The following is a 25,418-nucleotide window of genomic DNA, read 5'->3' as shown; positions in this document are numbered from 1 at the left end:
TTGCCCTTCTGGGGTCAGGCTCTGCCCCACGGGGAGCCATGGCCTCAGATGCCTCCTGTAGGGATGGGTCACCCAGAGCTATCAGCCCCACTGCAGGGGATGCTAATTACAGCCTGTGTATCCCTGAGGACAATGCGGAGGCAGTTTGACGTCTGATTCAGTCTCTTGGTCTCTCTGCAAAACAAGCGTACAGAATGGGGACTTGCACCAGTTTTAATTTACTTTTCTTTTTTTTTTTTTGATAGAGTGTCACTCTGTCACCCAGGCTGGAGTGCAGTGGTGCGATATTGGCCCACTACAACCTCCGCCTCCCAGGTTCAAACCATTCTCTTGCCTCAGCCTCCTGAGCAGCTGGGATTACAGGCGCTGGCCACCACACCCAGCTGATTGTTGTATTTTTAGTAGAGCTGGGGTTTCACCATGTTGGCCAGGCTGGTCTCGAACTCCTGACCTCAGGCAATCCACCCACCTCAGCCTCCCAACGTGCTGCAATTACAGATGTGAGCCACTGCACCCGGCCAGTTTTACTTTATTTTTCAACTGGAGCAGGTTCACTTTGAGTAAAGGTCTGTGAAAGTATTTTTCCTGGACGCACGAACCTCCTGGTCCTGTTTGCAAAAGAATGTCACCAGTGGGCTGCAGGCATTCATCCCTGTAGCAAAACTCCCCATCAGAAGCTGACCAATGCATCCCTTGCCCCCTCCTATCTCCCCGCACATGCCCCCACCTACTGCCCACCACAGACATTTGCAGGAACCGGACCAGAGTGCAGAAGGAAGCCCAAATACCATATGTTTGCATATGCTAACATTATTCATCAAGCTAATGAACTGTTAAATTAAATATGTTCTATCCTCCTGCCTTGACAGATATACCCTTACAATGATCTGGAAGGCCAGGTTCAAGTTTGGAAATCTCAGGCTGGGCGTGGTGGCTCATGCCTGTAATCCTAGCACTTTAGGCAGCCAAGGCAGGCAGACCACTTGAGGTCAGGAGTTCGAGACCAGCCTGGCCAACGTGGTAAAACCCTGTCTCTACCAAAAATATAAAAATTAGCCGGGTGTGGTGGCACACACCTGTAGTCTCAGCTACTGGGAGGCTGAGGCAGGAGAATCGCTTGAACCCGGGAGGCGGAGCTTGCAGTGAGCTGAGATCACGCCACTGCACTCCAGCCTGGGCAACAGAGCGAGACTCAGTATTAAAAAAAAAAAAAAGTTTGGAAATCTCAGACATCTTGTCATTCTGTTCTGCAGTGCGGCAACACAGGAAGAGTGCCCCTCCCCAGCTACCCTCCCCCACCCCCTGCCCCATTCTCTCCTCACCCTGTCCTTTGACCCACTCCATTCAATCTTCATCTCCACACCTGCAAAATAGCTACTGCTTGGCCTTCCCTGGAGCCAGGGGTGCATAGCCTACCCTCAGGAGGGTGGATGTGGGGACCAGGCCCATGCAGCCTCTGGAAGCATGCTTAGGCCTCTCTGGGCAGGGAATTCCAGGGTCCCAGGATTCCAGAGCAAGGTCTAGAGAGAGGAGTGGTGCAGGCTGGGGGTGGGCATTTCCCATTACCCCACGGCCACTTCAGCCCATGGGTGGAAGGAAGTCAGAACAGGACCTTCTGAAGCACTGATGCATCCATCCAGGGCCCACGCGCCCAGCTCTGAGGGCAGCCCAGTTCTGGGGCGTGTATACAGACAATGAGCAGAGGAAGCTGGAGCCTCAGGTCCCTGCCAAATGATGCCTATTTTGAGGGCAGAAAGCCCCCTTGCTTCCACGTTCTTGCCCCTGGCTCCTAACACAGTGTCAGGCACAGGGCAGTACTCCACAGAAATTCACTGAGCTGGGCGGCCCCTTCCCCCTCCACCCTGCCAGGCTGCTCTGCCTGAGCTGGGCTCATCCCCAGCTGAGCGGCAGCCTCATGGGTCGGCCTCCTCTCCTTTGCCCCCTCCAGTCCCAGGACCACCCATGGGCATCCTGTTCCCAGAGGTGCGGACCACGTCTGTGCGGCTGATCTGGCAGCCCCCTGCTGCCCCCAATGGCATCATTCTTGGTAAGCCTTTGCCCTTCCCGTGCCCCGGCTGCAGGAAGAAGGAAGAGGCATGAGCTGCAAAGGAGGCCACTTCGTTACCAGCTTTAGGGAGAGTAGGTCCAGGGAGCCTCCACATCCCCTCTAGAATGGGATCTGGGTATTAGTCCTCCTGCTAGAAATTCCAGTGTGTAAGATTATCAAGATCAGAGTTGAAGTCCCTTAAGAGTCATGGGTTGGCTTTGCGTCCCCAAATGTCCCCAGGCCGCCAGCCTGCCGGCCATCTGGTAAACCTCGGACGCTGTTCCTTAGCATGGCCAAGTGAGGGCACGCTGGCAGGCTCAGCACAGCTGGAAAAGAGTCTCAAGGCGCACAGGAGGGAGGCTACAGATGGGAAGCTTCATCTCACATTTAGGGTTCCCCCAATACACACACCCAGGGTTCCGGTCGGCAGCTGCGTGAACTTGAGCAAGTCTACTCCCCTCTGCGGCCTCAGTGCCCTCACCTTTAAAATGGGGGCTTGGACTACCTGTACCTGTCCCAGGGTTCTCAGTCCTGACCTCATGCACCACCTGCCCTAGAGCAATGCCACATCCCCAAGACAGAGTGGGGGCAGGAAGGACAAGTGCGTTAGCCCAGAAAGACCTGGGCGGGGATTCCAGCTCTGTCACTTACCAGCAGGTGGTCTGGCCTCTCCGGGCCTCAGTTTCTTTACTTGGGGCTGTTACGGGGGTCACAGACACTGTGCATAGAGTGCCTCTCCATGCCACCCACAGTCCACCCTCCCCAGGTGGCAGCTGAAGACTGGAGAGTGAGCCAGAGGCCTCAGGCAGACAGACCACAGCCAAAGGGACCACGGCAAGGTGGCCATGTGCAGACACAGCTGTGGCTTTGGATGGAACAACCCTTCCCGGGGCCCTAGGGGCAGCTTGCCTTGCTTGCCGTAATAGCCACGTGCTTCCTTCCCACAGCTTACCAGATCACACACCGGCTCAACACCACCACGGCCAACACCGCCACTGTGGAGGTGCTGGCACCCAGCGCCCGGCAGTACACAGCCACGGGCCTCAAGCCAGAGTCTGTCTACCTGTTCCGCATCACGGCCCAGACCCGCAAGGGCTGGGGAGAAGCTGCCGAGGCCTTGGTGGTGACCACCGAGAAGAGAGGTGACTGCCCACGGGGGCCAGGGAAGGCTTGGGGGCAGCTGAGGGGGGGCCAGCCAGTGCTCTGAGCTGCTCCTAGTGGGTGGCTGGTATGAGCTGCAGCGCCCTGGTTGAGAATGGAAGGTGGGCTCCAGTCTCTGAAGTCAAAGTCAGCGAGGGGTCGAATAGACTCCCAGAGATGAGCCGCAAGTTCACACCCAAGGACCCTACTCTGGTCTGGTCTTCTAAAGGGAAAGTTTGTGGCCAGGCTTAGTGGCTCACGCCTGTAATCCCAGCACTTTGGGAGGCCAAGGCGGGTGGATCACTTGAGGTCAGGAGTTTGAGACCAGCCTAGCCAACATGGTGAAACCCCGTCTCTACTAAAAATACAAAAATTAGCCAGCGTGGTGGCGCACACCTGTAATCCCAGCTACTCAGGAAGCTGAGACACGAGAATCACTTGAACCTGGGAGACGGAGGTTGCAGTGAGCCAAGATCGCACCACTGCACTCCAGCCTGGGTGACAGAACAAGACTCTGTCTAAATTAATTAATTAATTAAGGGAGGGTTAGTGACCATCTTCCCTCTCCCCTCCCCACTCGCAGCCCTGGCCTTATCAACACAGATGGGCGCAGGATCAGGACTGCAGCCTGGAGCCCCGGCTGCCACTGCACTGCTGCCCTGAGCTGGCACCTTGCCTGATCTTGGACTCCCCAAAAGCAAGCCTGGGACCCCGACTGGCCTGATAGGGATATATTAGAAAATACTCTCAACCTGGGCCACATAGTGAGACACCATCTCTACAGAACATAGAAATATTAGCTATAGGCCGGGCATGGTGGCTCACACCTGTAATCCTAGCATTCTGGGAGGCCGAGGCAGGTGGATCATCTGAGGTCGGGAGTTCAAGGCCATCCTGGCCAACATGGTGAAACCTCGTCCCTACTAAAAATACAAAAATTAGCTGGGCATGGTGGCACACGTCAGTAACCCCAGCTACTTGGAAGGCTGAGGCAAAAGAATCGCTTGAACCTGCGAGGCGGAGGTCACAGTGAGCTGAGATCACACCACTGCACTCCAGCCTGGGGCTACAGAGCAAGACCGTCTCAAAAAAAAAAAAAAAAGAAAGAAAGAAATATTAGCCAGGTGTGGTGGTGTACATCTGTAGTCCCAGCCATTCAAGAGGCTGAGGTAGAAGGATTGCTTGAATCAAGGAGTTTGAGGCTGTAGTGAGCTATGATCGTGCCACTGTACTCCAGCCTGGGAAACAGATACAGACCCTGACTGTGTTTTAAATAAAGAAAGAAAAAGGAAGGAGGGGAAGGGGAAGGGAGGAGAGGGGAGGGGAGGGGGAAGGGAAAGGGAGGGGAGGGGAGGGGGGAAAAAGGGAGGGAGGGAGAAAGAAGGGAGGGAGGGAGAAGGTAGAGAAGGAGGGAGAAAAGAGGGAGGGAGAAAGAAAAGGAGAGGAGGGGGGAAGGAAGGAAGGAGAGGGAGGGAGGGAAGGAAGGAGGGAAGGAAGGAAGGAGAGGGAGGGAAGGAAGGAGGGAGGGAGGGAAGGAAGGAGGGAAGGAAGGAAGGAGAGGGAGGGAAGGAAGGAGGGAGGGAGGGAAGGAAGGAGGGAAGGAAGAAGAAAATGTACTCAGGAAAAACCATTAGTACAGAGCTTCTCAGCTGGGGACTTCTTTGGCCACAGGTGACATTGGACATGTCTGGAGACATTTTGGTTGTCACAGTGTGGGGGTGCTACTGGCATCAAGTGGGTGGAGGCCAGGGACACTGCTGAGCATCCTGCATTGCATAGGATGCCCCCGCCACAGAGTCATCTGTTCTGAATTCCAGTACTGCTGAGGTTTGAGAAGCCCTGCAGAAGGGGCGGGGCAGTGAGGCTGGGGAGAGAAGGAAGCCAAGCTAGGGCCTGGAATGAAGCAGCGCTTCTCGTAGGGAAACAGCCTCATCCTGCTCAATCAGGGACAGCGCAGGGCCCGGCTCAGCCTCGTTTCAGGCAGGAGCAAAGGAGCTGGGTGGGTGCTTGTCCCTCCTCACCGTCAATCCTTGCTTAGGGCTGCCCTGAGGAGCTGTAAGTTCCCAGGCCCTGGGGCTCTAGGAGCCTGAGGGTGGGCCTCTAACCAGGAGAGGGGTGCCGGCTGTACCCAGGCGTGAGAACCTGCAGGGATCCTGCGTGCATGGAATTGGGATGGGAAGGGGATGCCAGGCCTGAGTCCAGATCACCTCCTTTCCTCTCTCGAGAAAGTCCAGCCCCCTCCACCACGGCCTGGCCCACTCACCTGCTCCTCCCCCTCTGCCACCTCCCAGACCGTCCGCAGCCCCCCAGCAGGCCGATGGTGCAGCAGGAGGATGTGAGAGCACGCAGCGTGCTGCTGTCCTGGGAGCCAGGGAGCGACGGGCTCTCCCCTGTGCGCTACTACACCATCCAGACCCGCGAGCTGCCCAGCGGCACGTGGGCACTGCACTCGGCCTCCGTGAGCCACAACGCCTCCAGCTTCATTGTGGACAGGTAAGGCTCGGGTCCACGCCAGCATCCCCACCGCCCCTCTCCCCGCCGGGACCAGCGGTGCTCCTCCACTGGGTAGGGGGCCTTCTGAAAACACCTCCAGCCTGCCCCCAGCTCTCCTCCTACATGCACCACCCAGGCGGCCCCCGCGTCCACTCTCACCCTCGCAAATTAGCTCTATCCTGCTCTTCCTCACTCTGTTCCCTCTGGAACTCTGTTAGGTTGCCTCTTAATTATCTATTTCTGGAGCCTAGAAGTCCCCCTTTAGTGAAGTGCCTGTCATCCTTCATTAGTGATTCTTCCAGCCAGGCGGCATCTTCCTCTCCAGCTTTAATAGGGGAGTGGAGCGTCACTCCCTAATTCTAGCTTCAATTTAATTCCGAGTGGGTTGAATTTTTTATATTCCAGTTGATGTGACCGGGAGTTTTGAGCAATACTTTCTTCCCCACCTCTCCCACCCCCCATAAATCTAAAAGAGAGACGTTTGCTCCCAGAGGAAATAAGGCTTATAGAGATGAAGTACTGCTTAACTCTTGAGAACCTCAGCTCTTCCCTAATTTACTACATTTAAAAAAGAGAGGCCAGGAGCGGTGGCTTACGCCCGGAATCCCAGCACTTTGGGAGGCCGAGGCGGGAGGATCACTTGAGGTCAGGAGTTTGAAACCAGTCTGGCCAACATGGTGAAACACTGTCTCTACTAAAATACAAAAATTAGCCGGGTGTGGTAGCACGTGCCTGTAATCCCAGCTACTCAGGAGGCTGAGGCACGAGAATCGCTTGAACGCGGGAGGCGGAGGTTGCAGTGAGCCAAGATCGCACCACTGCACTCCAGCCTGGGCAACAGAGTGAGACTCCATCTCAAACAAAAAAAAAGAAAGAGATGGCAGTTTGTTGGGGGCAGGGGAGGAGTTTGTTCCGAGTGGAGGTATTGGTGCTTTTGTGACTGCATGGTTCTGCGAAGTGGGGAAGCTGCAGACATTTCCTTCTCGGGACGCTATGGCTTACTACTGGGGCTAAAGGCACCCCAAGCTGGCATGGTCTGGAGGACCTGGTCTAGGTGCTTGGGACCCCTGGGGCCGGGTCCCAGTTTGTCCTCTTTGCAGCAAAGCTCCTTTCTGAGCCTCAGTGTGCCCTTCTGTGTAGTGGGCTGGCACCCTGCCCCCTTTCCCGAGCAGGGCCAGATCAGGGAGACTCCTTGGTGGGGGCATGGGGCGAGGCCTTTAAGGAGCATCTTGGCTCATTGGCCCTGATTTCTCCCTACAGGCTGAAGCCCTTCACGTCCTACAAGTTCCGAGTGAAGGCGACCAATGACATTGGCGACAGCGAGTTCAGCGAGGAGTCGGAGTCACTGACCACCCTGCAGGCTGGTCAGTACCCCTTCCCCAGCAGTCTCTCTCTCAGCCCACTGGCTGCTTCCTGGGCAGGGGGCATTTTCTTCCGGGGGGAGGGGCCTCCAAAGATGAGAGGGGCGTGGGACCCACTGGGCCCTTCAGCTCCCGGGGTAGGGTCTCAGGGAGGTTTGGGCCAGAGACACTTTTGCCAAGGGCTCAGGGTCCCAGGCCCAGCCTGGCCTGTGGCGTATTCCTTCTTTGTGTCCCACAAGCTGCCAGTGAGCGGGACAGGAGTTCTCAGCAGCAGCAGAAGTGGTCTATGGCTCTGAGGGGCAGAGCGGAGGGGGCTCTGGGACCCTTGGGTTTGGGCTGAGTCAGCTTACAGTCCCTCCCTCCCTCCCCTTTACACCAGCCCTTTGTTCTGCAGAAATCGGGCCAGCAGGCATGGAGGGCGATGCAATCTGGACCTGCCCCGCAGTCCAGTATTAGCAGAATCTGGTCCCAGTGGGCTCCTGGGGGACTTGAAGCTGCGGCCCCCAGAACCCACCTGTCTGCTTCTCCCCACAGCCCCCGACGAAGCACCCACCATCCTCTCCGTGACGCCCCACACCACCACCTCCGTGCTAATCCGATGGCAGGTACGGCCCAGCGGGCAGGAAACCTCCGTAAGACCCAGACGAGCTCTGCTCTGGGACTGGAAAGCCAGCAGTCCCCACCAGGGCTGCGTGGAGCCCCCAAGTTCTCTGCCCCCAGAGCGCCTGGGAAGCCATGAGAAATCCAGGCATGTGCATGTCACAGAACATTCTATACACCGTGTGCCCACACGTACACACTCCCATAACACACCTCATTACACTCTCTAGATAGTCACATCAGGCAGGTGCTGTCATCCTCTTCTGCAGACAACCACTGAGACTCAGGGAGGGGACCCGAATGGCCCCAGGTCACATAGCCAGTGAGTGGCAGGGCCAGGTGTATTAGCCTTAGGCCTGCTGAGTCCTTGGGCTGAAAAGTGCTTGTGGCTCTCAGGGCCCCCAGAGTCTCCATGAAGCCCCACTGGTCGGTGAAGGGATTCCTTGCAGAGACCTATGCCCGTCATCATCACTGTGCAAGTAGAGAGGAATGCCCCCCTTCATCCATACCCCTTCCAGATGCCCACTCTTCTGTGGGCACTGCCTGCTCCGCCATGGCCTAGGGAAGATCATGGGCAAACCTCAGCGACCAGGCTGCTCATGGGTCCTGCCCCGCGGGGCCCTCCTGTGCCCTCTGAAGTTCAGCCTTGCCTCAGTAGGTCACCCACATGAGAGGGACCCCTGGCAAAACCCCATCTCTACTAAAAGTTAAAAGCACTGAACTCCCATCACCACTTCTCCAGATCAAAGGGGCAGGCACTCCCCTTCAGCCATCTGCCACCCCACAAAGGGAAAGCCCTTGAAGACAAAGCCAGGAGGGTCCCCCCAGCCTGAGACACACAGCTCAAGGAGAGGACGCTCCCGTAGATAAACATGACTTAGTGCACCTGTGACCGGGACGAGGCTGGAGCAACGTGGCAGAGGGAGGGGGCAGGGAGGTGCCCATGGCAGCCGGGGAAACCATTAAGGAGCTAACAAAGCCTGAGCTGTTTCAGCAGGTTTTTGGTTTTTTGGGGTTTTTGTTTTGTTTTGTTTTGAGACACAGTCTTGCTCTGTCGCCCAGGCTGGAGTACAGTGGCTCGATCTTGGCTCACTGCAACCTCCGCCTCCCAGCTTCACACGATTCTCTTTCCTCAGCCTTCCAAGCAGGACTACAGGCACATGCCACCACACCCAGCTAATTTTTATATTTTTAGTAGAGATGGGGTTTCGCCATGTTGGCCAGGCTGGTCAGACCATTCTTCATAAGCAGTATCATTAAGAAGTAGTTTCCACCTTCTCCCGAAGCCTGTTCTGCAGCTAAGCTGTAGATGGGAGAGGAAGCAAAGGAGAACTTGATGAAGGGGTGAGGGGCACACTCACCCTTGCGTGTACTAAGAGTAGGAGAGGGCTCAGCTTGCAGGAAACACCAGGAAGTGTTATCCAGATGCTAAGGCAGGGACCAGCAGGCCTGGGGAGGCTGGTGATCAGGTGAGGGCAGCTCTTGAAGACAAAGGAGGTGAACAAGGAGCGGCTCTAGGAAAACAGCTGTGTGCTCCAGGCCCCAATGATGCTGTGTGATCTTGGGCAAGTTCCTTAACATCTCTGAGCCTCAGTTTCCTGCTTGGGTAAAAGGCGATTACTGATTCCTGCCCTTCCCTCCTTCTAGGGAATGCTGCAGGGATGAAATGGCCTCATCAGAAGTGCTTTGTAAATTTAAAATGCCCAATATTATCTTGATTTCTTTTCCTGGTTAAAACACAGTCCCTGCTCTGTGGCTGCAGGAGGCATGATGAGAGAGCGTGGGGAGGGGTGGGTGGTGGTCCAGGTCCCCTCCCCATACCCTACTCCCTTCCTGCAGCCGCCAGCAGAGGACAAGATCAATGGCATCCTCCTGGGCTTCCGGATCCGATACCGGGAGCTGCTCTATGAAGGACTGAGGGGCTTCACGCTTCGAGGCATCAACAACCCAGGGGCCACATGGGCTGAGCTTACCTGTGAGTGACACTTGGGAGCCAGAGGAATGGGTGGGATGGGGGCGGTCACCCTCACCTTCCCGCTCTGGAGCTCTCAGCTTCCTGGAACCACTCTAACCTGAAACCCTGCCTCCCTCCTCCATGTGTGCCTCTCCCTCCTCCCATCCCATTCATTCATTTACTGAATATTTACTGAGCACCTTCTATGGGCCCCGAGTCACTGTGGAGCACACCAATGATCAAGACAGACAGGGTCCCTGCCCTCTTGGAGTTGCAGGCTGGAGGAGGAGCCAGGCGAGCTGGGAAGGAAACATTCTAGGAGGACCTAAAGCCAGGGACAGGCAAGGCTTCCCCGGCACCAGCACTGGTGCTAACACGGAAGGATGATGCCAAGTTAACCAGGAAGAAGGGACGGGGACAGCCTGGTGCATGAGAAGGAGCACCCTGCCCTTGAGGGACCAGAAGCCTCACCTGGTCACACCCCTAGAGCAGTAGTCCTGGCCCCCTCTTTTTCCTGGGGGAAGCCACTGCCCTGCCTGTCCCCTGGAGCAAAGGAAGGAAAGAGGGGAGCCCAGGTGGAAATGTCAGGGAGAGCCGATGCCCAGGAGACCACGGCAAGGGAAAGACGTGTTTGGACTTTTGTGTTAGGAGTCACTTTGGTGGCATGAGGATGATGGCTTGGCCATGGTGGGAGGATGGAGAGCCAGAGGCAGGCGCCCAGATAGAGGCTGTTGCAGTCACGTGGCAAGAGAGCAGGAGGTTGGAACCGAGGCACAGACTCAGGGTGGACCGAGGCCAGTATGGGAGATGATATGTGATGGGCGCAGATGCTCCAGGGCTTGAGGTTTTTTTGTTTTTTGGGTTTTTTTAGACAGAGTCTCGCTCTGTTGCCCAGGCTGGAGTGTAATGGTGCCATCTCAGCTCACTGCAACCTCCGCTTCCTGGGTTCAAGTGATTCTTGTGTCTCAGCCTCCCAAGTAGCAAGGACTCCAGGCGTGTGCCACCACGCCCAGCTAATTTTGTTGTTGTTGTTGTTGTTGTTGTTAGTAGAGACGGGGTTTCACCATGTCGGCCAGGCTGCTCTTGAACTCCTGACCTTAAGTAGCCTGCCCGCTTTGGCCTCCCAAAGGGCTGGGATTACAGGCGCGAGCCACTGTACCTGGCCTGTTTTTGACTTTTCAAAGTAAATCAGTCACTCACATAATAATTATTTAGTATTCCACATTGGCAGACAGTTAGGTGCATTTATGACAGTTAAGGGCTTTAGAGAAAATGCTGCAAAGTGGTGCAACCGATAAAATATGTTACAGCACAGCAGATAGCAACAATAATTAGAACACCTTGGTACATAATGAAAGAAAAAACTGAGGTTTTCCCAGTGGCTCAAAACTGATGTTCATCTACACCTTTGGCTTGTTTGGGTCTGAAGTGCTTGCGTTCACCTAAGATTTGGACTCAGACCACTAGAGATTTTCATAAAGAGCCTCCTTCCCTAAATATCCTCTATCCACCCACCTGGGACTCCATGACTGATTCGTAGTAGAAGACGGCAGCAGGCAGGGGTACCCCAGAGGACTGGGTACTCAGGTGGGTGTGGGACACTCACCCAAACAGACTAGCAGGAGAGGGGTCAGTTTAAGAGCCTCTTCTTTTTTTTTTTTGAAATGGAGTTTTCACTCTTGTTGCCTAAGCTGGAGTGCAATGGCACCATCTTAGCTCACTGCAACCTCCGCCTCCCAGGTTCAAGCGATTCTCCTGCCTGAGGCCTCCCGAGTAGCTGGGATTAACGGCGCACACTACCACGCCCAGCTAATTTTTTGTATTTTTAGTAGAAACGGGGTTTCACCATGTTAGCCAGGCTGGTCTCGAACTCCTGACCTCAGGTGATCCACCTGCCTCGGCCTTCCGAAGTGCTGGGATTACAGGCATGAGTCACTGCGCCCGGCTTTTGTTTTTTGGTTTTTGTTTTTTTGTTTTTTTGTTTTTTGAGACAGAGTCTTGCTCTGTCACCCAGGCTAGAGTACAGTGGCATGATCTCGGCTCTGCTGCCCAGGTTCAAGTGATTCTCCTGCCCCAGCCTCCCAAGTAGCTGGAACTACAGGCGTGCACCACTATGCCCAGCTAATTTTTGTGTTTTTAGTAGAGACCGGGTTTCACTGTGTTGGCCAGGCTCGTCTCAAACTCCTGACCTCAGGTGGTCTCGAACTCCTGACCTCAGGTGATCCACCCACCTTGGCTTCCCAAAGTGCTGAGATTACAGGCATGAGCCACTGCACCCGACCCAGCCTCTTCATTTTCACGTTTCCTCCCTTAGTTCTCTCAAGCCTTTTGTGCCTTGTCTTCTAGTGAGTTAGCAGACAACAAAATAATGAGCATGTAGCAAAGGAATATTAATAGAAAAACTCTGAAGTAGCTGATCCAACAGCTTGCGTTTTTGGTGGACTTTTTTTCCTTCTTTTTTTTTTTTTTTGCCCATATGTGCTTGTGGTTGTGATTTTATATTGCCTGTGTATAATACAGTCATATTTCCTAGTAGTAAAATTGTTTCTGGTTCATATGAGGAAATTAACGACTCCATTTCATGCTGGTTTCCAGGAGCTCTGCCCTGAAACAAGGAAGAGAATTGGGGTGAGAGGGTCCCCCAGAGATGTCCCTAGAGATGCTGGGCTACAAAGAGCTCACATCACCTTGGGCCATTGCACACCAGGGTGGGGCAGACTGTCCAGGGAGCCTCCACATTCCCCTGCCCCCACCACCCTGTTATCCTGGCCCGTAACTCAGCATTGGAAATTTGGAAACACTCTTCCTGTCCGTTCACGCCGTCAGCCCCGCCTGGCCAGGGTTTCTTTGTGGGTTGGGGATGTGTGAGCACTAACCTCCTCTGTCTGCTGTCTCCCTCTGCGCCCCCGCCCCGGCACCCCCACCCCATAGCCATGTACTCCATGCGGAACCTGAGCCGGCCCAGCCTCACGCAGTACGAGCTGGACAGTAAGTCTCCTTGCATGGTGGCTTCATCGCGGGCCCAGGCCTCGCAGGGGATTGGGAGTGGGGCCTCCTCGAGAGACCTGATCACAGGCTGAGGGGGTGTGCCCACCCCAGGGGGCTTAAGAAACAGGACTACCCTGAACACAAGTGATAACCCTAAACACACGGAAAAGTAGGCCGATGACAGGGAAAGTCTCCTTCAAGCCTGCCCTCTGTTGGGTGTGGGCTGGAAAAGGGAAGTCTGTAACCCTGTGCTCCGCTGGGTCGGGGGACAGTGACAGCGGGGCCGCAGCAGGAGCTGTTGGACGCTGCTGGGTAGGTGGGCAGGTGTCCACGTGGTTGCTGCCCCATCTAGTCCCATCGAAGGCACTTCTCGGCCCAGCTGGGTCTTACAGTCTGGCCCCACACCTGGAGGGAGGTGACAGCAGTTTTAGTCACCTGCGTCCGTCATCCTCCCGTGCACCAGACATGTTCCTGCTGCTTGCATGCCCTAACCCTTCATCTTTCTCTAAAGCCCCAGCCGTGGTTCTTCCTGAGACCCAGGGCCTTAGGCAAGAGGGTTTCGTGCTCAGGAGAAAATAGCACTAGTTTAAGGCTAAATTCTCTTCCTCCTTCCTCCGTCAACCAATGACCAACCCAGGCTGCATAGACAGCTAGGCAAGGGTGACACCCCTCTCACAACCCTGTTAAAGGGTAGACCTACCCAGGGGAAGGAAGCAGGGGCGGGGAACCCAGAGAGAAGAGTGGAGAGGGTGGGAGAAACTTTCAGCTACGGGGGACAGTGACTGCGCCCGTTTCTTGCAGCTGCGTCCCATTCCCAAGTTCTGCCAGGCATTCTCAGCCAAGCACCTCAAACTTGGCAGAAACATCAGGTTTCTTAGTCCAGAATTCACATCCAATGCACCCCTCCCCCCTGGAGCTGAGCCCCGCTGTGTAAAGAGTTGGTGGATGGGGACTCTGGGCATCTGTCACGGTGGGGAAAGAGGACAGGCTGGGGGTAGGGGGTGACCCTATGTCCAGGCATGCCCAGGACAGCTTTGGTTTACACTGGTTGTCCCGGTGTAATTATTCATAGTGGTTTTCAGTCTCAAAAGTGTCCAGTTGAACAATAAAATGTACGGCCACCCTAGGCCAAGAGGCCAACCAGCATTGCCCTATGTCCAGATTGGCACAGAGCGTCCCCTGGGGGCCCCGCCTCTCACCTCCTCCTTCCTGCACCTTCACAGAGGGGGCTAGAATGGTGGGGGTGCCTCATTCCTCCCCCTGCAGCCTCCACCCTCCCTGGGGACACCTTCCCAGCAATGACGGTGACCTCAGTGTGCTTCCCCTCCCCTACTCTCCCCCACAGACCTGAACAAGCACAGGCGGTACGAGATACGGATGAGCGTGTACAACGCTGTGGGCGAGGGGCCCTCCAGCCCCCCGCAGGAGGTCTTTGTTGGGGAGGCAGGTGAGCAGCGCCCGCCCTGTCCGGCCCCAGCATGCCTTTCCCAGCCCCACCCAGTTCAGCTGGAAGAGACGGGATCTGGGCTCCCCATCCCGCCCAGCCCACCTCCCCTCCCAGGTTTACTCGCATGCTCACTGCCTACCCTGCACGCCCTCCAGTGCCCACAGCAGCACCTCGTAACGTGGTCGTCCACGGCGCCACAGCCACACAGCTGGACGTGACTTGGGAGCCACCTCCGCTGGACAGCCAGAATGGAGACATCCAGGGGTACAAGGTAGGGTGCCCTCGGGCAGAGCAAAGGGGTGCACGGATGAGAAGCCAGGTCGGAGGCTGGGGAGTGAGAGATATGTGGGAGGCAGGCAGGTCCCCAGGCCCTCCATTCATCCAGCCAGCTCCTCGGCCCTTCAGGCTCTGCCGTACACCTGCCACCTTGGCTGTTTGGACCCAATTCGCAGAAATATTTGTACAGCTGAAGCTGAACCACATCCATCCCCTCCAGCATCCTGAGGGCAGGCTGAGCTTAGGTGCAAGAAATTCTAGCCATCCCTAGGCTCGTACCATCTCTGAGCAGCACACACATCCCTCCCCACCAGCCCCCAACCCCATACATAACTTAAGACCCTCCAAGGGGCTTTTGGCCCCATAATTACAATATTGATATTAATCAGATAGCCAGTTAGCAAAGCATCACTGCCTAGTATTTGGAAATCTCTGTTTAAAAATCATTTCTAGGCTGGGCGCGGTGGCTCACACCTTTAATCCCAGCACTTTGGGAGGCCGAGGCGGGCAGATCACCTGAGGTCAGGAGTTCGAGACCAGCCTGGCCAACATGGTGAAACCCCATCTCTACTAAAAATACAAAAATTAGCCGGGCATGGTGGCAGGCACCTGTAATCCCAGCTATTCGAGAGGCTGAGGCAGGAGAATCGCTTGAACCCAGGAGGCAGAGGTTGCAGTGAGCCGAGATTGTACCACTGCACTCCAGCCTGAGCAATAGAGTGAGACTCTGTCTCAAAAAAAAAAAAAATTAAAATTAAAAATCATTTCTAGGGCTGTGTGTGGTGGCTCACACCTGTAATCCCAGCACTTTGGGAGGCCAAGGTGGGCGGATCACTTGAGCTCAGGAGTTAGAGAACAGCCTGGGCAACATAGTGAGACCCTGACTCTACAAAAAAAAAATACAGAAATTAGCCAGGTGTGGTGGCATGCGCCTATAGTCCCAGCTACTTGGAAGGCTGAGGTGGGAGGATTGCTTGAGCCAGGGGGGCAGAGTTTGCAGTAGGCCGTGATGGAGCCATTGCACTCCAGCCAGGTAACAGAGCAAGACACTGTCTCAAAAAAGAAAAAAATCATTTCTAGATTTAGGATGATGTCCTGTGCTATAAGGGGATTCAATTTCTCCCTAATATTCACAAAGCCCTTTGGAACTCTTGAATCTTCATGAAAGGCCCACGAAGCTGGGAGGATATGGGTTTTTATGCCCAAATGAGGAAACTGAGTTCCAATTTAGTTGACCTGGTGAGATCACAAAAACAGCAGGCAGGACGGGTGCGGTGGCTCACACCTGTAATCCCAACACTTTGGGAGGCCAAGGCGGGCAGATCACCTGAGGTCGGGAGTTCGAGACCAGCCTGACCAACATGGTGAAACCCCATCTCTACTAAAAATACAAAATTAGCCGGGTGTGGTGGCGCATGCCTGTAATCCCAGCTACTCGGGAGGCTGAGGCAGGAGAATCACTTGAACTTGGGAGAGGGAGGTTGCAGTGAGCCGAGATTGCACCATTGCACTCCAGCCAAGAGGTCTCAAAAAAAAAAAAGCAGGCAGCAGAGTCAGATTCCAAGTCTGGCAGCTCTCACCCGCCGAGGGGTGAAAAGTAAGCACTAACCAACCACATGAGCACTAGGGGAAGCAGATTTAAAAAGGAACATGGGCCAGGTGTGGTGGCCTACACATGTAATCCCAGCACTTTGGGAGGCCGAGGCAGATGGATCACCTGAGGTCAGGAGATCGAGACCAGCCTGACCAACATGGTGAAACCCCGTCTCTACTAAAAATACAAAAATTATCCAGGCGTGGTGGCGGGTGCCTGTAATCCCAGCTATTTGGGAGGCTGAGGCAGGAGAATCATTTGAACCCAGGAGACAGAGGTTGCAGTGAGCCAAGACCGTGTCACTGCACTCCAGCCTGGACAACAGAGCAAGACTCTGTCTCCAAAAAAAGAAAAAAAAAAAAAGGAATGTGTCTGTCTGGTTGGAAGAGCTGGAACACATAACCCTTAGCTGTGTCTGCCTCCCGCACCAGTGTCCAGTTGACTCTCATTCTTGGCGGCTGGTTGTTACTCCAGAGAAGAGCCCCAGTGCCATGGCTTAAGTGGGGAGTAGGAGAGACGCAAGGCACCTCATCCCACAGGTGGGGAGTAGGAGAGACACGAGGCACCTCATCCCACAGGTGGGGAGTAGGAGAGACACAAGGCACCTCATCCCACAGGTGGGGAGTAGGAGAGACACAAGGCACCTCATCCCACAGGTGGGAGGAGTGTCAGCAAAGGGGAAGAGCTTACCCAAGTCACACAGCTCATTAATACAGGTAGCCCCGATTTAGGATGGAATCCAGCATAAGAGTCTCATTCCATCTGGGGTGAAGGAGGAGGAAGGAAGGAGGAAAGGCATGTTGCCAAGGAAGCCCTAAAGATGGATGACACCCCTCAAGGCATTGCCCAGGAACACCAGCTGGGAAAACTAAATATTGCCCCCCTAGCATATGCCTCCCATGGGAAAAGAAAGGGGCCAGGGCGGCGCCAGCAGCAGTGTGGCAGCCACCAGACTGTCGAGGCTTGTAAGTGGTGAGTTAATAGACAGACCCAGGAAAATGTGTAGGTGCACAACACCATACAGAATACAGCAGAGGCCTACATGCTCCAGAAAACATGACCCGTACCTGAGCGGCAACTGTGGATGTGAACGGAGAAAGTGCTACCTCCTGGACCTGTGATAACCAAGGTACTGACATCAACATTCACGAACATCAGTGACGCATTAACTTCATCAACCCATGAGCACACCGAAGCTGATACTGCATTCCAGTCAGACTGCACCCAACTGGTGCGTGGCAGGCACATTCATGCACGTTCTGAGAGCTCCAGTCTTTCAGTTGGTCAATGACACGTGTTTATTGAGCAGTTATTGTGTGCCCAGCATTGTTCTCAGAGCTGGGAATAACGCAGTGAGCAGGGACAATGTGAGCTTAGATGTTAGGGAGGGAAGGCCAACAAGGGGCAAAATAAATAATACCGCCAGGTGGTGGTAAATGAAGCAGGTTAGGGGAGAGCCAGGTCCATGAGGAGGTTTGAATTTTTTTTTTTTTTTTTTTTTTTTGACACGGAGTCTTGCTCTGCCGCCAGGCTGAAGTGCAGTGGTGCAATCTCAGCTCACTGCAACCCCCACCTCCCAGGTTCAAGCGATTATCCTTCCTCCGCCTCCCAAGTAGCTGGGATTACAGGTGCCTGCCACCATGCCCAGCTAATTTTTGTATTTTTAGTAGAGACGGGGTTTCACCATGTTGGCCAGGATGGTCTCGATCTCTTGACTTCGTGATCCACCCACCTCGGCCTCCCAAAGTGCTGGGATTACAGGAGTGAGCCAGCGCATCCAGCTTGAAATTTTATTTTATTTTATTTTATTTTATTTTATTTCTTTCTTTTTTTTCCTGAGATGGAGTCTTGTTCTGTCACCCAGGCTGAAGTGCAGTGGTGCGATCTTGGCTCACTGCAACCTCTGCCTCCCAGGTTCAAGTGATTCTCCCACCTCAGCCTCCTGAGTAGCTGAGATTACAGGCGCCTGCCACCATGCCCAGCTAATTTTTGTATTTTTAGTAGAGACAGGGTTTCACCATGTTGGCCAAGCTTGTCTCGAGCTCCTGACCCCAGGTGATCCGCGCTCGGTCTCCCAAATTGCTGAGATTACAGGCGTGAGCCACTGTGCCCAGCCAGGGTTTGAAATTTTAAATGGGTTGTTAAGGGCTGGGCTCAGTGGCTCACAACTGTAATCCTGGCACTTTGGAAGGCCGAGGTGGGTGGATTGCTTGACTCCAGGAGTCCCAGACCAGCCTGGGCAACATGGTAAAAGCCTGTCTCTACAAAAAGAAAACAACAACAAAATTAGCCGGGTGTGGTGGCACATGCCTGTAGTCCCAGCCAACGGGGTGGGAGGTGGGAGGAGTGCCTGAGCCTGGCCGAGTGAGGGTGCAGTGAGCCGTTGTTGCACCACTGCACTCCAGCCTGGGCAACAGATCAAGACTCTGTCTCAAAAAAAAAAAAAAAAAAAGGTTGTTAGGAAAGGACTTAATGAGAAGGTGATATTTGAGCAAAAACCTGAAGGAGAACAGGGCACAAATCACATGGATCCAGAAAGAGAGGAAAAAAGAGCAAAGGTCCCAGGGTAGACAGGTACTTGGGGTATACGGAGAGCCTTGTGTGCCCCCAGAGTGAGTTCCAGGGAGCGCAATGGGAGATGGGAAAGCCGGGGCTGGAGCACCTGGGGTCCTTCGGGGCTTTGGCTGTCACTCTTGAGTGAAGTCCTCTGAGTGGAGGACTGGGACCTTCAGAGGGTCCCGCTGGCTGCTGTGCTGAGCAGAGTCTGAAATGGGGAAAGCCCAGAAGCTATGGGGAGGCATCTGAACTATCCGGGTGGGCCATGAAGGGGGCTCAGATCAGGTGAGAGCAGAGTGAGAAGTGGCCACTCTCAGTTAGTCCCAACAGCAGAGCTGGTAGAATTCGCTAACAAATCAGGCTGGGCACAGTGGCTCACACCTGTAATCCCAGCACTTTGGGAGCCCAAGGCGGGCAGATCACTTGAGGTCAGGAGTTCGAGACCAGCCTGGCCAACATGACGAAACCGCATCTCTACTAAAAATACAAAAATTAGCTGGGTATGGTAGTGCATGCTTGTAATTCCAGCTACTGGGGAGGCTGAGGCAAAAGAATCCCTTGAACCCAGGAGGCGGAGGTTGCAGTGCACCATGATCACGCCACTGTACTCCAGCCTGGGCAACAGAGCGAGACCCCGTCTCAAAAAAAAAAAAACAATTACTGACAAATTGAACATGGAATGGGAGAAAAGGGAGGCAACAAGGACAGCCCCAGGGTCCACAGGATGATGGAGCAGGAAAAGACAAAGCTGGTGAAGGAAGAGGCTAGGGAGATCTGGAGTCTGGTTCCAGATGTGTTTGGTTTGAGACGTCTATTGGACATTCGAGGGGAGACAGAACAGAGTCAGAGATGCATGTCTGGAGTTCAAGAGAGAAGGATCAAACCAGAGATGTGAATTATAGAGTCCTCGGCATGTAGATGGTACTGAAAGCTAGAGATTAGACAAGGAAAGATAAAGAACAAAAGAAGTCTACAAATTGAGCCCTGAAACCAAAAACTGAGTGATGTCTCAGAGCTCATGGGAAGAACATGCTTCCAGAAGGAGGGAGAACCTCTGGAATGGGAGAAATATTTGCAAACCATACATATGACCAGGGGTTAGTAGCCAAAATATGTAAGGAACTCATACAACAAAAGTGAAAGAAAATGGGGCAAAGGACCCAAATGGACATTTCTCAAAAGAAGATACATAGGCTGGGCATGGTGGCTCATGCCTGTAATCCCAGCACTTTGGGAAGCCAAGGTAGGCAGATCACCTGAGGTCAGTAGTTCGAGACCAGCCTGGCCAACATGGTGAAACCCCGTCTCTACTAAAAATACAAAAATTAGCTGGCCGTGGCGGCAGGCACCTGGCTGAGGCAGGAGAATCGCTTGAACCCAGGAGGTGGAGGTTGCAGTGAACCAATATCATGCCACTGCACTCTAGCCTGGGTGACGGAGCAAGACTCCAACTCAAAAAAAAAGAAAAAAGAAGATATATAAATGGTCAACAGGTATCTAAGAAGGTGTTCAACATCGCTCAGCATCAGGGAAATGCAAATCAAAACCACAGTGAGATATCCCATCACACCTGCAAGCATGGCTGTTATCCAAAAGTCTAGAGATAAGTGGTGGTGAGCGTATGGGGAAAAGGGAACCTTTGCACACCGTTGGTGGGAACGTATATCAGTACAGCCATTATGGATAACGGTATGGAAGTTCCGCAGAAAATTAAAAATAGAACTCCAATGATCCAGCAATCCCACTACTGGGTATTTATCCAAAGGAATTGAAATGAGGCTCTTGAAGAGCTATCTGCAGGCCCATGTTAATTTCAGCATCATTCACAGTAGCCAAGATGTGGAAATAGCCTGAGTGTCTGTGAATGGATGAATGAATGAAGAAAATGTGGTTTATACACAGTGGAATACCATCCAGCCTTGAAGGAAATCCTGCTGTTTGCAACAACACGGATGAACCTGCAGGATATTATGCCAAATGAAATGAACCAAGCACAGAAAGACAAATACTGCATGACCTCGCATATATGTGGAATCTAAAATAATCAAACTCATAGGAACAGAGAGCAGAACAGAGGTTGCCAGGGGCTGAGGGAGTGAGGGAAATAGGGAGAAGGTCCCAGGATACAGCGTTTCGGTGAAGCAGGCTGAATACGATCTAGATCTAATGTACAACATGGTGATGATAGTTAATGATACCGTACTGTACACTTGAAATTTGCTCAGAAGGTTTTCACCACAAAAAGATGATGAACATGTTAATTAGCTTGATTGTGGTAATCATTTCATAATGCATGTGTATATCAGAACACCATGTTGTATACCTTAAACACATACAGTTTTTTGGGGTTTTTTTGTTTTTTGATTTTTTTGTTTGTTTGTTTTTTTCGAGACAGAGTCTCACTCTGTCACCCAGGCTGGAGTGCAGTGGTGTGATCTCCACTCACTGCAACCTCCGCCTCCTAGGTTCAAGGGATTGTCCTGTCTCAGCCTCCCAAGTAGCTGGGATTACAGGCACCCACCACCATGCCCGGCTATATATAGATCTTAGATTGTCAATTATACCTCAATAAAGCTGAAAAAAGAAACGAAAGGGCAGAGAATTGGGCATAGTAAATGGCAGGTTCGTGATTATAATGGTGCACTCCCATGCTTGCCCCTGTCCACATAAGGCATTTATTCATCCAGCAGATATTGATTGAGGACCATGGATGTGCCAGCCATGATTCTAGGTGTTTGGGTCCCAAGGGGGCCACATGGACCGAGATGCCTGCCCACTGGAGCCTGCATTCTGGCAGACTCCTGGTTACCCATCAGTGTGCCCCATGCAGCTCAGCAGTGTGCCCCATGGGAACCAGGATCTGGGCTCAGTCCCTTTATGTCCTTTGCACGCGTGTCAGTCCCTCTCACTGTGAATCATCAGCTAACAAAGGTCCGCAGAATGCAGCGCTCACAAACAAGATGCACCTGCCGGAGTGCCTGGTTTGTGAAGACAGCTGTCCCTGGGTTCTAGGCCCCGACCCACTCCTCACCCAAGAGCATGACTGCAGCCATTGGCCCTTCCTCTCCTCCACCTCCCCAGTGGATAGCTCCCACGGGCAGGGCAGAAAAGCATTCTGAGATATGTTTCCTCTTTTTATGCCTTTTCCTGACCTCACTTTTTTTTTTTTTAATGGACTCTCGCTCCGTTGCCCAGGCTGGAGTGCAGTGGTGCTATCTCAGCTCACTGCAGCCTCCACCTCTCGGGTTCAAGTGATTCTCCTGCCTCAGCCTCCTGAGTAGCTGGGATTACAGGCATCCGCCACCATGCCCGGCTAATTTTTGTATTTTTAGTAGAGATAGAGTTTCGCCATGTTGGCCAGGCTGGTCTCAAACTCCTGACCTCAGGTGATCCACCTGCCTCAGCCTTCCAAAGTGCTGGGATTATAGGTGTGAGCCACCGCACCTGGCCTGACCTCACATTTTCTTCCAGTTGTCACCCATTTCTTTGGCCCCTTTACAGCAGAATTCCTCAAAAGAATCTTCTGTACTCACCCCCTCCGATTCCTCTGCTCTCTTTCTCCCTTGAACCTGCTCCAAATAGGTTCTCATCCCCGCCACCCCACCGAAGCTCTTCCTGCCAAAGTTGTTAGTAATTCCCATGTTGCTCATATCGAGTCAAACCACAGGCTTATCCTGCCTGACTCAGCAGCTGTGTTTGACACATGGATCTCTCCTTCCTCTCAAAATGCTTGCTTTCCTCGGCTTCCCTCGCAAGCTCTTCCTCCCCACCAACCACTGAATGCTGGAGGCCCCCAGGGATCAATCCACAGCCCTCTTCTCTACCTAAGAGAATCCATTCATTCTCCTAGTGTGCACTCACGGAAGACCACCTGTGTGCTAATAATGGCAGACTTTTAGCATCAGCCATGACCTTTCCAAATCCAACAGGAACTTTGTTAACTGTTGTACCCCCATTAGTATGAATGCATGAGTGAATGAATGATTTCATACATGACTGCCTCTGCTTTCATTCATCTATCCATATGAGAAGAATCTGCTTTTCATTATTTTTATTTTATTTTAGAGATGGAGTTTTGCTCTGTTGCCCAGGCTGGAGTGCAGTGGTGTGATCTCAGCTCACTGCAACCTTCACCTCCCAGGTTCAAGCCATCCTCCTGCCTCAGCCTCCCAAGTAGCTGGAACTGCAGGTGCACACCACCACTCCTGGCTAATTTTTGTATTTTTAGTAGAGACAGGGGTCTTGCCATGTTGCCCAGGCTGGTCTTGAACTCATGGGCACAGGCGATTCCCCTGCCTCAGCTTCCCAAGTGCTAGGATTACAGGTGTGAGCCACTGCACCCGGCCCTCTCCCCCTTTCTAAAAAAGAAATCACTACAAAAGAAATCCCCATCTCTACGAAAGAAATAGCCAGGTGTGGTAGCACTCCTGTAGTCAGAGCTACCTGGGGAGCTGAGGCGGGAGGATTGCTTGAACCTGGAGGTCAAGGTTACAGTGAGCCAAGATCATGCCACTGCACCCCAGTCTGCGTGACAAAGTGAGACCCTGTCTTGAAATAAAATAAAATAAAATGGGAGAGAGGGCCGGGCACAGTGGCTCACACCTGTAATCTCAGCACTTTGGGAAGCCAAGGTGGTTGGATCGCTTGAGCCCAGGAGTTCAAGACCAGCCTGGGAAACATGGCAAGACCCCGTCTCTACAAAAAATTAAAAACTTAGCTGGGTGTGGTGGTGCACACCTGTAGTCCTGGCTACTCAGGAGGCTGAGGTGGGAGGATGGCTTGAGCCCAGGTGGTTGAGGCTGCAGTGAGCTGTGATCGTGCCACTGCACTCCAGCCTGGGCAACAGAGTGAGGCCTGTCTCAAATAAATAAATAAATAATAAAGGGGGAGAGGGATTGGAGAAAAGCAAGGATTTCATGGTAACAAGATGTCCTAACTGCCACCCATACATGCCAGTGGGGACACTTTTATTAGCTCTTTCTCACTGTATGGGCTTCCTGCAGGGAAATGAGAAATTGAAAAGCCGGTGACATGCAGAAACCTCATTGGCCAGCAGGGGGCGCCAAATGACCTCCAATTTTGCACGTGGCTGGGCCCAGCTGGCCGCTATCTGGATGGCCTCAGTCCTGGAACTAGCAGAAGTGTTAACCTGTGCTACAGAGGAAGTGATTGAAAACAATGGCCGGGCTTGGTGGTTCGCGCCTGTAACCCCAGCACTTTGGGAGGCCGAGGTGGGCGGATCACAAGGTCAGGAGATCTAGACCATCCTGGCTAACACGGTGAAATCCCGTCTCTACTAAAAATACAAAAAATTAGCCGGGCGTGGTGGCGGGTGCCTGTGTCCCAGCTACTCGGGAGGCTGAGGCAGGAGAATGGCGTGAACCCGGGAGGCGGAGCGAGATCGCACCACAGCACTCCAGCCTGTGCGACAGTGCGAGACTCCGTCTCAAAAAACAGAAAGGAAGAGAAAACACCACGGAGCACCTGTTGTGTTCCTGGCCTAAAACCTTCTGCAGCCACGGGGTTCCTTAGGAAACTGGCCAAGTACCTGCGTGAAACCCTTAGAACCTGCACCCCTCACACGGACCCCAGGAAGTACGTGTCCTTAACCTCACTGAATGTACGACAAAACTGCAGCTCTGGGGAGTCAGCTGGCCAGGTCCCGCTGCTGTATGCGGTACAGCTGGGATTCAGCCTCCCGCTGCCCGCCGTCTTGGCCGAGGCCTTCCTCTGCAGCAGGCCTTGTTCCTGTTAACCAGCAGCTGCTGGTGCAGCGGGCCCGGGGTGGCCCTGAGACTCTGCATCCCTCACCAGCTCCCAGGTGACATGAGGCCACCAGCGCTTGCACCACACTCTGTCCGGATAGACTCCACACTGCCTTATCTCCCCAGCTCAGCCTCCCGTAGGATGGATTTGCTTTATTCCTCCAGGAACTGTACTAAGTGCTGATGTGCCAGCGCTATGGTAAATCCTCCAGGCATGGCGGGAAACACAGACACTTGGGGGCCATGCCCTGGAGTTTACTGTCTGGCAGAGACCAGGGTCTTGGCTGTGAAAAGGAAGGTTCCAGAAAGGTTTCTAAAACAGTTCTTAAATTCTTTTTTTTTTTTTTTTTTTTTTTGAGATGGAGTCTTGCTCTGTCACCCAGGCTGGAGTACAGTGGCGTGATCTCAGCTCACTGCAACCTCCACCTCCCAGGTTCAAGTGATTTTCCTGCCTCAGCCTCCAGAGTAGCTGGGACTACAGGCACTTGCCACCATGCCCGGCTAATTTTTTTGTATTTCTAGTAGAAACGGGGATTCACCATGTTGGCCAGGCTAGTCTTGAACTCCTGGCCTCAAGTGATCCACCCACCTCTGCCTCCCAAAGTGCTGGGATTACAGGTGTGAGCCACCGCACCCGGCCTCTTAAAGACTTCTCCACTGTTTCCCAGGTGACTCACAGCAATGAAGGTGTCTCTGAGACTACAGGTCAGCAGGGACAGGAGGGACGCTCATTGCCCCTGTCCGCCTCACTCCCACATCCTTCTGTTCCCACAGATTTATTTCTGGGAAGCCCAGCGGGGGAACCTCACGGAGCGAGTGAAGACGCTTTTCCTGGCTGAGAACAGCGTGAAGCTCAAGAACTTGACTGGCTACACGGCCTACATGGTCAGCGTGGCCGCCTTCAACGCCGCTGGGGATGGGCCTCGGAGCACCCCCACCCAAGGCCAGACCCAGCAAGCAGGTGGGAGAGGGGGCCCTGAGGAGGGGAGGGGTAGGTCGGCCACGGGGGGTTGCAAGAGGACCCACCTGGCATCCGGGCTCTTGGCAGGCATGGAGGCAGCTGCCTTATCCGCCTGAGGATCTGGTTGTGGTACCCAGGTCCCCAGAGACACCCTCCCAAGTGGGAGAGCCCATTCTCAGAAAAGAGAAGCTGTCCCCATAAAGCCTTGAGAAACCCCCACATCTCATCCCTGTCCT

General features: G+C 53.6%; 1 protein-coding gene across 2 annotated transcripts in view; it reads left to right on the top strand.

Moving 5' to 3' along the window:
- SDK2 (sidekick cell adhesion molecule 2) overlaps positions 1-25,418 on the top strand; it is a 311,714-nt gene that overhangs the window by 252,421 nt on the left and 33,875 nt on the right. Inside the window, exons 28-37 of one of the 2 annotated variants that reach the window (XM_511658.9) lie at positions 1,949-2,047; positions 2,995-3,189; positions 5,479-5,680; positions 6,941-7,044; positions 7,576-7,646; positions 9,481-9,616; positions 12,527-12,583; positions 13,929-14,030; positions 14,186-14,301; positions 24,996-25,182. In XM_511658.9, the coding sequence (XP_511658.5) occupies positions 1,949-2,047; positions 2,995-3,189; positions 5,479-5,680; positions 6,941-7,044; positions 7,576-7,646; positions 9,481-9,616; positions 12,527-12,583; positions 13,929-14,030; positions 14,186-14,301; positions 24,996-25,182 (1,269 nt within the window). The remainder of the gene's footprint in view (positions 1-1,948; positions 2,048-2,994; positions 3,190-5,478; positions 5,681-6,940; positions 7,045-7,575; positions 7,647-9,480; positions 9,617-12,526; positions 12,584-13,928; positions 14,031-14,185; positions 14,302-24,995; positions 25,183-25,418) is intronic. The other variant, XM_009433191.5, reaches the window with a different exon arrangement.

Source organism: Pan troglodytes, chromosome 19 (genome assembly GCF_028858775.2).
Source record: "Pan troglodytes isolate AG18354 chromosome 19, NHGRI_mPanTro3-v2.0_pri, whole genome shotgun sequence".
NCBI classification, from domain to species: domain Eukaryota; kingdom Metazoa; phylum Chordata; class Mammalia; order Primates; family Hominidae; genus Pan; species Pan troglodytes.
The sequence above is the reverse complement of the archived record's forward strand: the minus strand, read 5'-3'. Positions and strand labels throughout refer to the sequence as shown.